At 34.7% G+C, this 12,127-nt stretch overlaps 1 protein-coding gene across 17 annotated transcripts in view; it reads right to left on the reverse strand.

The window, feature by feature from the left end:
- Sntg1 (syntrophin gamma 1) overlaps positions 1-12,127 on the reverse strand; it is an 878,005-nt gene that overhangs the window by 53,912 nt on the left and 811,966 nt on the right. For all 17 annotated transcript variants that reach the window (XM_085835546.1, XM_085835535.1, XM_029469832.2 and 14 more), the window contains one exon: positions 1,324-1,434. In XM_085835546.1, coding sequence (XP_085691672.1) covers positions 1,324-1,434 — 111 coding nt within the window. The remainder of the gene's footprint in view (positions 1-1,323; positions 1,435-12,127) is intronic.

Below are 12,127 nucleotides of genomic sequence, written 5' to 3' on the forward strand. Positions count from 1 at the left end.
GAGGGGATAGGTGATTTTCAGAGGGAAAACTAGAAAAGAGGATAACATTTGAAATGTAAATAAAGAAAGTATCTAATAAAAAATCAAATGTATCCGGGAGTGATGACGCACACCTTTAATCCCAGCACTCTGCAGGCTGAGGCAGGCAGATTTCTTAGTTCGAGGCCAGCCTGGTCTACAAAGTGAGTTCTAGGGCTAGCGACACAGAGAAACCCTGTCTCGAAAAAAAAAAAAATCAAATGTTATATGTGAATGTGGTTACATTCATTCTTTGGGAGATGTGAAAGAAAAGGAATACATACATGGCAGAGAAGACCACAGTTACTTTAACTGAGACAAATATAAATGAAGGAGAGAGCTCTCCAAAACTATGCAAACATGAGCAAGAAAATGTCGAAAAAGGGCATGGAAATATATATAAGACAAAGTAGTGTCACAGGTTAAAAGCAAAGCAAGTTAAAAGGATTGCTTCTGATCAGAATGTAAGAGACTGCATAGAATATCACACAGAGCCAAGTTCAGGAAAACTTGGAAAGACAGCCTAAGAATAACCCTGAATATAGATAATTGATTAAAAAAAATTGTGGTAATTTTATTTCGTAGACAAAAATGAGCATTGGGTTTCTATGTTACAGGATTAAATTTTCATTTTGTTATTTATTTATTCTTTCCTCTACAGAGGAATAATATTTTTTATAATTTAGTTAAACTCAATCAGTGGCACTGTGAACTCATGATAGGGTAATGGAAATAAGTTGTATTTCTAATTTTTGTAGTATAAATACTTTTAAATGTAAATGGTGTTAAACTTCTATTGAGTTAACAACATAGTTAACATATTCCTAAATGCTGAAATACTATATAAATCAATATGAAAAGTTATTTAGTAATTCATTTTCTTTCAGTCATAATTACATAGCTATTACTCATTAAATGATTTCATTAAAATCATTTTTCAGAATTTGTACTCACATTTAAAATTGATGGATGACTATGAAGCAGATAGTTTTTAAAAGTATTTTAAAATGGAGAACCTGCAATATAGCCCCTTCAGCTCTTAGTATGTTATTTTAGTCACACACAATTGTAGTTCATACAAGATTAAGACTCAGAACAGAATCAGTTGAATATAATTTTTCTGGAGTAATGCCTTTCAATGAAAATCTGTTGCTAGCCTTAAAGTAAAAGTATTTGAGGATCACAGGAATATTCCAAAGTAAGCAAAGAACATTTGCAATGGTTAATCTGGAAATTTCTCCCCATTGAGTCTTAGTGATACTGACATAATTAGAGATGTATTATATGGTGGTTTCTTGTGTTTACCTTTGCTTCAATCTGTTTCGTATCTGGATTCTGAAACAGAAATTTGATTTTGCTTTTGCCGTCATCTGATGAGCCTTTAAGCTGAGAAAATTTATACCTCCAAAGTACAGCCTAAAAGGAGATAGAAATGGAACACATAAGTCATAAAAGTAAATGTCTGCATTCAAGTCAAGAAATTATGTAGTTTAAATATAAAAGTTAATCTTATTTAATAATGTGCCCCAACACCAACATGTAAATGAAAATGTATCCATCAAAGGCTATCTTTCAAAGTTCAGTGTATCCTTTAACATATGTAGCAGGTGCCACCAATGTTTCTCAAAGATATAATTGTTTAAGCAGATTCTTCGGTAGTACTGCCTAGTACTATTTCATCCCCAACAAAATGAAAACTGTCCCTGGTAAAAATCTCTGTGCATTATGATTGTCTTATATTAGAGACAATAAGATTAGTAAAAGTTTCAAGGGTAAACCTATGCGTACATAACAAGAAGTGAGTAAACATTCATTTGTAACAAAGTATATATTCACATATATATTTATATGAAGCAAACAGTCAATATTTTATATAAATTCTGCTTATTTTTCTTATAACTAGTTAGTTCACTTTAACAGAAAAATTAATCTTACAGGGAGAGTTAGAGGAACACACCTATATTGCTGGTGGGAGTAGACACAAGAACCACCATTTTGGTGGTTCCTTGGAGAAATGGGAATCAATCCACCTCAATATCTAGCTGTACCACTATTAGGCATATACCCAAAGGATGCTTCATTATACCACAAGGACAACTGATCAAACATGTTCATTGCTGCTCTATTCATAATAGCCAGAAACTACAAACAATAAAATGTTTCTGAAAAAAGAGTGGGTAAAGAACATGTGATTAAATTTACACACTGACACATTACTCAGCTCTTTAAAAAGGGACTTATTGCAGGGCGTGGTGGCACACACCTTTAATCCCAGAACTCAGGAGGCAGAGGCAGGCGGATTTCTGAATTTGAAGCCAGTATGGTCTACAAAGTGAGTTCCAGAACATCTAGGGCTATACAGAGAAACCCTGTCTCAAAATAAAAACAAACAAGCAAACAAACAAACAAACAAAAAAGGACATATTGAAATTTGCAGGCAAATGACTAGAACTACAAAAAAATATCATCTTTAGTGTGGCAACCAGGCCTTATGTTATTTATTAGCTTATGTGTGAAAATTAGCCATTAATACAAACTGTTGACCCGACAGGTTAGTCACCGAGAAAAGGAATGGGATAGATCTCCATTGGAGGAAAAAACACAATAGATATGGTGCTGAGGGTGGGTCAGGAATGGTAGGATCATGTGGGTTAAAGGAGGGAAGATGGGGATGAGTGAGGGAATACAGGTAGAGATAGTTAAAGGGGTATTTGAGGGGCAGCAGGGAATCTTAGTGCAGTAAAAAGTTATTAAAATGTATAAATGTGATCCTAATGAAGTCTCCAAATAATGAGAAAGATGGAGCTTCAATTGGTCATTTCTTGTCACCAAAGCTTCATGCTAGCAAAGTTTGGAACTATGTTAGATCCAATTTAGATGTTGCCCAAAGGGGTCTCATTGAAATCCCCCCGAACCAATGTTCCTGCCAAGACTATAGATTCCTATCCAAAAACTGATATCAAGGCATCATTGCTAAAAAGAATACTTACAAAACTCATTGAATACAAGGCAGAGCTGGTGTCTTTACCTGTGTTCTTATGATGCAAGTAGAAGAAATGTGTGAGCTAGAGGGGATAGAGGACACTAGGAGAACAAAACATTCTAAGTCAACTGAGCAAAGTTCAAATAAACTCACAGAGACTGAAGCAATAAACAGAGGGTTTACACATGTCTGTACAGCTCTTCTGTGTATATGTTATAGCTTTCAGTTTAGTACTTTTACAGGATGCCTTTATGTGTGAATGAGTTTGTCTCTGTTTCTTATGTGCCCTCTAGAGTGTTTTTTTCCCCTTACATTGGTTTAGCTTGTCTAACTTAAAGATAATGTTCTTTGTTTTATTTTATTATATTCTATTTTGTTAAAAAACACAATTGAGACAAAAATTAGTAGCTATCCATTAAAAAAGAAAGAGAAAATCCTCCAAAACCATGCAACAAGTGATTATTTACTGTTAAAAGATAATTTCCTGACAAGTACTGCTTTAATGACTCAGATTTCTCTTGTAGCATAAAGATCAATTAAATTTTCTTTGCATGCAAGTAATTAGATATAGTTTCTACAACTCATATCTACTGGCCATGATGGCTTACATGAATATAACATTTTGTGATTCCTTTCCTCTTGGTATTAGTAGTAATTATGTGGCTAGCAATAATTGTGCAATGTATACAAAATTTGGCACTAAACGTGTGCTTATATATTCTTTGCTCTCTGACATTATGCAAAATAAAAAGGGGTACTTAAGTAGCAAAGCTGTAAAAAAGCTGTGAACTTACTATTAACTATGGACAAAGTAGAGTGCAGAATGTTCTTCCCAAAAGGTATTCTTCTAGAAAGGATTGCCTAAACTATGACATGTCAATGGACTTGAAATCAAGACCATGAAGGGACTGCTGTGTCATATCAACATCATCTCTGTAAGAAAGGCAAAGGCTTTGGAAGAATATTCTTAGCTCTTTTCACATTGTTAAAGATAAGACATAATATCAGGTGTATTCCATTACTGTACTTATATTTCCTTTAGCTAACCATAAACGCCACCTTGTGTTTTTCCTGCTTAATTATAAAAAATGAGAAATGCCTTTTTTTGCACCACACTTGAGCTAAAAGAATGATCCAGAAGTACAGCTTACAATGAAGCACAATCCTAATCCTCAGTGACCTTTTCCTTCCCTTAACCATGAATTACCGTATAATCATATTTTTAAAATGAAAACAGTATACTTGTCAAGAAGTATTTCCTCCATTTCATCTCCAGCAAACAAAATGTTCCTTTTCACAATCCTTGTATAAGACCTTTAATCTAACTGTTGCTGGTCATGACATTGGCTCTTGTGGACACACAGTGTTCCAAATCATTAAACATCAACACTCAGCCAGCATTATGATCCAATGTGGTATTTTAGATTTTCAGAAATTAGCAGCACCAGAATAGTCTGGAGGGCTTGTATAATTAATTTGCTAGATTCCAATGCTAAATTTGATATAATGGTTCTAGAGTTGACCCTGAGATTATATATCTAACAAACTTATAAATACTTATATTGATGCTTGCTGGAGTTTACCCATATATCAGCTGTTTAAAAAGAATAAAAAACACTAACACACACAAGATATGTTGCAACTGTTCAATTTATACTGTATAGGTAGCTGAGGTTTAATTTGAAAGCATGTATAAAAGCATGACCATACCTGAACATGAACATGAAAGCACATGTGTGATCACAGGTTTCTGAGCTGGAACATGAAAGAACATGTAAAAGATGATCATGGACACCTGAGCATGGGCATAAAAGAGTGGGTGTAGCATGATCATAGGCACATGGACGTAAACATGAAAGCACATGTGTAGTGTGATCAGAAGCACCTGAGCTGGAATTCAGAAGTCTGTGTAAAGAATGATCATAAACATCTGGAGTGCTTAAAAATGAAGGCACATGTGCAGTATGATCATGGACATCAAAGTTTAAACTCAAAATCAGCCTGCAGCCTTCTCATGGAAAAGTTCAAGAATTCCCATGACACTTGTTTAGTGAGTGTATGGCTTGGAAGCCTATCAGAGTAAATTTTTTTTTCTAACAAATCATGAGTTTCCATTTCTCCTCAGAACAATTTTAAAAATAAAAATCTGTATGAATATTCACTTAGCAAAATTTAACTTATAACTTAGTAAACTTAAGTGATGATGTACCATTACGTATGTTCCACATATGCTTACTTTGAAGAGAGGAATGGAGTAGACATCAGTGGCATGACTCTAATACAGGTATTCAGGCTTTTGGAAGAACAATGAGTATTCCACAGTATGCAGAGGTACCAAGCTATGATCTTTTGTACTTACAAATTTTAAATTTTAAATGAGTCATCTAATTTCATTAGTTTACAATGGGCCTATCAGAATGTTATCCTGCAATAAATAAAGGAATATCTTTTTGTTTGTTTGTTTGTTTTGTAGCTGAGGATGGCCTAGTCGGTCATAAATGGGAGGAGAGGCCTTGGTCCTTTGAAGTTTCTATGCCCCAGTATAGGGGAATGCCGGGACCAGAAATGGGAGTGGGTGAGTTGGGGAGCAGGGGGAGGAGGAGGGGATAGGGTATTTTCAGAGGAGAAACTAAAAAAGGGGATAACATTTGAAATGTAGATAAAGAAAATATCTAATAAAAAAAGAAAAGAAAAAGGAATGTCTTTTAACACTACAGCTTATCCAGATATTTCCCCTGATTTGTACCTTCAAGAAAAACCAAGGATATGTGTGGTATGTTTGTATGTCTACATCATGTTTGTAGTAGGTATGTATGTATTGGTACTAGTGCACAAGTGTACAGATGCATTAGAAGGGCTGAAGTGCCCTCTGGTATCTGTCTCTATTGCTCCCAACTTTATATACAGTGTCTCTCTCTTTTGAACCTCCCACATAACAAATTCTTGCTAGTCTAAATGCCAGCTCCCCCTGTGGAGTTTATGTTTGCATCTCTGTGCCCTGGGATTACAGGTAGTCCATTGGCCAGGCTTTATGTGGGTCTTAGGAATGAGAAAACTGGCTGTCATTTTTATGAGACATCTCATTATCCCCTAATTAGAATTTGTGCAGTGTGTTAATCATGGTTATACTCATTAAAGATATTGTTGAAACTAAATAATGGCTCCAGATTTCTTGTCATTGACCCCATTTAAGATATGGTAGTTAGAATATAGCATTATGTTTGCTAAGCCAATTATGTGATCCAAATAAATAGATGTTTATGAAATTTAAATGTAAAATTATGTAATAAAAGCATTGTTTTTAAGTTCCTCAATCCCATATGTTTATCACTCTATTAAAATATTCTCATAGTAACAAAAGCAATCAGTAGATTTTCTTTCTATGAGTAAGTAGCCTATACAGAAAGCTTACTTTGTAAATCATATTTTATACATGTTTACATTTTATTATTTTAAGTTGATTTTATTATCATTAGAATATATAAATCATCCTCATTTTCCTTTTTTTTCTTTTCTTTTTTTTTTTTGTTGTTGTTGTTGTTTATTTGTTTTTTTTTTTTTTTTTTTTTTTTTTGAGACAGGGTTTCTCTGTGTAGCCCTGGCTGTCCTGGAACTCACTTTGTAGACCATGCTGGCCTTGAACTCAGAAAGCCTCCTGTCTCTGCCTCCCGAGTGCTGGGATTAAAGGTGTGTGCCACTATGCCCAACTATAATCTTCATTTTCATCTAGTATAATAAATCTCTATCATAAAATTCACACTGATCCTGTTCAGTGTAAAATTCAGATCATTAAGAGTGTGCCCAAGAACTTCATGAATTCATTGTTTTTAATAACTGAGTAGTACTCCATTGTGTAAATGTACCACATTTTCTGTATCCATTCCTCTGTTGAAGGACATCTGGGCTCTTTCCAGCTTCTGGCTATTATAAATAAGGCTACTATGAACATAGTGGAGCATGTGTCCTTATTACATGTTGTAGCATCTTCTAGGTATATGCCCAGGAGTGGTATAGCTGAGTCCCCAGGTAGTACTATGTCCAATTTTCTGAGGAACAACCAAACTGATTTACAGAATGGTTGTACCAGCTTGCAATTCTGCCAGCAATAGACGAGTGTATTGCTCTTTCTCCTCAACCTTGCCAGCATCTGCTGTCATCTAAGTGTCACCTAATCTTAGCCATTCTGACTGGTGTGAGGTGGAATCTCAGGGTTGTTTTGATTTACATTTCTCTGATATTATTTTTAAAAGATTTATTTATTTGTGTATTTATATGAAATTTGACCAAAAAAATCAATAGAACTAGAAAAAGTAATCATGAATGAGGTATTTTAGACCCAGAAATACATCTGTGGTGTATTAACTTATATGTTATATGAGCTTTTACATCAATAACCAAGCTATACTCTGTAGAACCACAGAGTTGTAGCTGTATTTTGGCTACTTTGTGGGTTCATTTAATTTACACATTTCTTCATCATTTTTCCAACCATGCAACTCCCTAACACTAGATAGGAGAAAAAAAGTATTGACAGGTAAGTGTTGTTATTAATTGATAGACTAAATTTTGTTGATTAGGGCTCTTTGGAATGAATTTGATCTTTACCATAAGGATATCTAATTTCTTCTCCTTTTGCATGCCTACTTAACAAATAGGAACCAACAGCAACCCACCAAAAACCAAACAACCCCAATGCCTGGGGGTCCTAGTGGATAGATAGATAGATAGATAGATAGATAGATAGATAGATAGATAGATAGATAGATAGATAGATACCTTCTAAAAAGTTCCCAGAATTTCAAAAATATCACACAATCACAGAAACAATCTGCAGCTTGCAAACTCTCAGAAAATAAATTCCAATTTCAGTGCTTTTTAAAGAAACAACAATTCTTACTACACACAGAGGTACATAAAGCACAGTCCGAAAAAGGGCAGACAGATGATTTTTAGAAAAGAAAAACAGAAAAGATAGTTATGGATGGATGAAGGATGTAACATGTTCAGTTGATGAAAGGGAAGAGAAAAGGGTATATCGGAGGAAGTACACCAAAAGACAGCTAAAACCAAGAGCATTTTAAGGGTTCCTAATATAGTAGAAAGTTCTTAAAATACAAAAATATGTGAAATCAATTTAACTGAAATTGCCAAATAATGAGGGAAACAAAAACACAACTGGATATTTCATATCGCCAAAGAGAATTTTCTGTGCTAGGATTGGGTTGTTGGCCAAGAGGTCCTGTGGTGGTTTGAATAGGCTTGACCCAACAGGTGGCATTATTAGGATGTGTGGCCTTTTTGGTGTACAAGTCGCCTTATTGGAGGAAGCATGTCATTGTGGAGGTAGGTTTTGAGACCTTCCTCCTAGCTTCCTGGAAGTCAATCTTCCAGTTGCCTTTGGAACAAGAGGCAGAACTCTCAGCTACTCCGGCACCATGCTTCCCTGGACATTGCTGTCCTTTCCACCATGAGGATAATGGACTAAACCTCTAAATTTATAATCCAGCCCAAATTAAATGTTGTTCTTATAAGAGTTGCTTTGAACTTGGTATCTGTTCATAGCAGTAAAACCCTGAAGACAGTTCACATGGGAATTCCACCCAAACCCTGGCTGTTACCAAGATAATTCGTTGCATACCAAAAACTAATGGCAATTTCCCATTGCTGATGACCATACCTACACTGAACATGAAAGAAATTGAGCCCCCTGCCTACATAAAGCCATCATCACTATTTTCAGTGCCTTCAGTATAGGAAGGTATTCTTCTTGATAACAAAGAAAGAACATAAACACAAACCAAGTCATGTGCACTTCAGCCTTCAATGCTGTCCTGTTGGCAAATACAAAAATGGTTGTTGCTGCACAAAATTTGTGGAAGTTATCAACCAATCTCTAATATTACTCTAGGCACACTCAATGAGATGAAACAGATACATGACACTATGAGTGTGACTATTAAGCTGAGACTAGGTCTCCTAAGAAAATTTAATAAAATCAAATAGTATGATACTATTGTAAAAAAAAGAAATAAAAAAATGACTCCTAATGACATTCTGCTATATTCTCTGATCAGTGACTTGTTCAGCCACCATCAGAAGCTTCCTCCTGCTGCAGATGGGTACTAATATAGAGATTCACAGATAGAAATTGAGAGACCTGGGGACAGTCCTTCCTAACCAGGATGTCTCCATCAATTCCTTCTCTTCAGGGTTCTTGATCTCCCACCCACTCTGCAGAAGAGGAGGCAGAAAGAATGTAAGAGCCAGAGGGTGTGGAAGACACCAAGGAAACTAGGCCTTCTTAAGTAACATAATCAACGTTCATACAGACTCACAAAGACTGAGGCATGATGAAGAGAGACTGTAAGAGTGTATACCTGATCCTCTGCATATATTTTGGCTTCCAGTACAGTACTTTTAAAAGATTCCCGAGTGTGTGAATAAGTGAGCTTTTGATTCTTGTGTTTTCTTTTGGAATATTTACCTTCTGTTTGTTTTGTTCAAATCAGATGTATGTTTTACTTTCCTTTTTTCCAATTATATTATGTTTTACTTTATTATTATCTTTTAAAAGCCTGTTGTTTTCTAATAAGAAACAGAAAGGAAGAGGATCCAGATTTTTTTTCATGGGGAGGGTGGACTAGCAGGTGTAGAGAGCAAAGAAATATTAATGTAGGTATATTAAGTAAGAAAAAATTCCTTTGCAGTAAAAATGAAAATGTGAAGAACTGAGTCATAATATATAAAAATCTGTAGGGATGCAGACATGTCACAGACCTTTAATCTCTCTGACTGGAATGCAAACAAACCTTTAGTACATGTCTTTGATCCCAAAACAATGATGCCTAATTGAGGGGAAGACAAAGTGAGAAAAAACAAAGATTTGCCAGAATGGATCAGAAATAAGATATGCCCAATTCTCATGAGGACAGGAAAAAGAGCTAAAGGGGTTTGCAACCCCATAAGGAAAACAACAATATCAACCAAACAGACCACCAGAGCTCCCAGAAACTGAATCACCAACCAAAAAGTATCCATGGAGGACCCATGGCTCCAGCTGTATATGTAGCAGAGGATGGCCTTATCTGGCATCAGTGGGAGTGGAGGCCCTTGGTCCTGTGGAAGCTCAATGGCCCAGCATAGGGGAATGCTAGGGTAGTGAGGTGGGAGTGTGTGTGAGGTTAAGTGGGTGGGTGGGTGGGGAAGCACCCTCACTGAAGATGGGAGAGGGGGAAGTGATGCAAATAGGAAAAGAACTCAAACTACCCTTATATGTAGATGATATGGTATTCTAGATAAAACAAACCAAAACTTCTACCAGAAAACTTATAATTAATATTTTCAAAAATGGCACGTTGAATAACAAATTACAAAATTAATAATTTTTATATGTTTAATAAAATATATGCTGAGTAAGATCATGGAAACACTCTTATTCACAATAGCCTAAAAAATATTTAGCACTAATCTTAAACAAAGAGATAATACCTTTACAATATAAAATGTGTAAAGTTTTAAGATCAGTATTCTTCCTTAGGTTGGTATTTTGGTGTCAACGTAATCTTAAAGAGCAATTAATGCATGTATGACTTCAGATTAAATATAAGTTTGTGTGAAGAAACTGAGGGGCATGATGAACACTGTGTGCTCTCTTAATGAAGACAATTGCTTAATATGTCAGAACATATATCATTAATACTCATTAAACACTCCAGTGAGCATATGGGAAACATCCTGTAGTCTATCCTTGAGCTTCAGAGTAGCATTGCCTTGGAGATGGATGGGAATGAGATATCATCCTGCGGCTTTTCAGACCCCAACCTCAGTTCTTGCAAGAGACATGCAATAGTTATAATTATTGCCATGACATAGATGCTATAATTATTAACATTATTCTTCATATTTCATAGTTAATAAGAATAAATCCTACCTTCCATTCTCTATGGCTATTATTAATGGCTATTATTTCATGTATCTTCATTTGCTTTTTTGACTTTCTGAAACTATTTCCTTAATCAAATATCAGCTAATCACAGATTGATAATTATCATAACTGAGCTTCCATTGTATATACTTTTAATTTTCTTAGCGTCAGGATCTTTATAGAGCAAGATGACAAACCAGAAATCAATATCATCAAACACAGAGCTCTGTGTTGTCATTTCTTCATAAGAATTCTGATGCTATTCTAAGCTTCTTTTCCTACATGGGAGAGTAGTGAAAATAGTTCCCCCACACTATTTATTTGAATACGATACATCATTAAGATTGGGTCAATTTTTGAAATATCCAGTAATAAATCATACTGCTGTAGAAAAAAGAATAAAAAGAAACCTGAATAAATGTTTTTTTCTTACATTTTAAAACAGATTTTCGTTGAAAACACACACATACAAGAAACTTTGTATGGAATGAGTATGTTGTATTTATATGTATTAGAAATATAATAAATATGATTATTGGGTTAAAGAAGTACAGACCATGAATTTGAGATGAAATAAAAATTATAAAAGGTAGTAGAAAAAATCGAAGCAGAAATGATGTAATTATGCTTAAACTTTTCTATAGATTCTGTAAACACAAAGAGAATGATTTCTTGAGATTGTGCCTATGCTGAATAGACAGAACATTTTATGTAACTGATGCTTTCACAGCATAGCATAATGGCTCACACAGTATCCATATTATATCAGGTGTTGTTTAAGATTTAGAAATGATTTAAATGATGATGTTTTGTGCCATATTCAAACATGATATCAATTTATAGAAGTGATGGAAAATCTGAAGGTTCATCTAAGAACTAGTCTTACTATTCGCTATAGATATCAAGGAATGTTGTTTAGGTCTTCATGTGCATGTAATTATATTATCACTAAGAGTAGAGCACCAAGAATATACAAGTTTATACCTATACAAATGATAAAGAATGAAAGTGGAAACTAGGAATATACCAGATTTAGATGAGAGTATACTTTTCTTCACTCCTTTCTTTACATGGTATTCTATTTATCCACATATTTTTTCCTTATTGAAGACATTGTCCATCTTTGAACTATGATTTAGTCTACAGGAAGAAGTTCTAGTTTATAATTCTTCCAAGTTTTACCGTATACTACTGTTATAGAA

Source organism: Mus caroli, unplaced genomic scaffold (genome assembly GCF_978045245.1).
Source record: "Mus caroli unplaced genomic scaffold, Mus_caroli_1 scaffold_1, whole genome shotgun sequence".
Taxonomy (NCBI): Eukaryota; Metazoa; Chordata; class Mammalia; order Rodentia; family Muridae; genus Mus; species Mus caroli.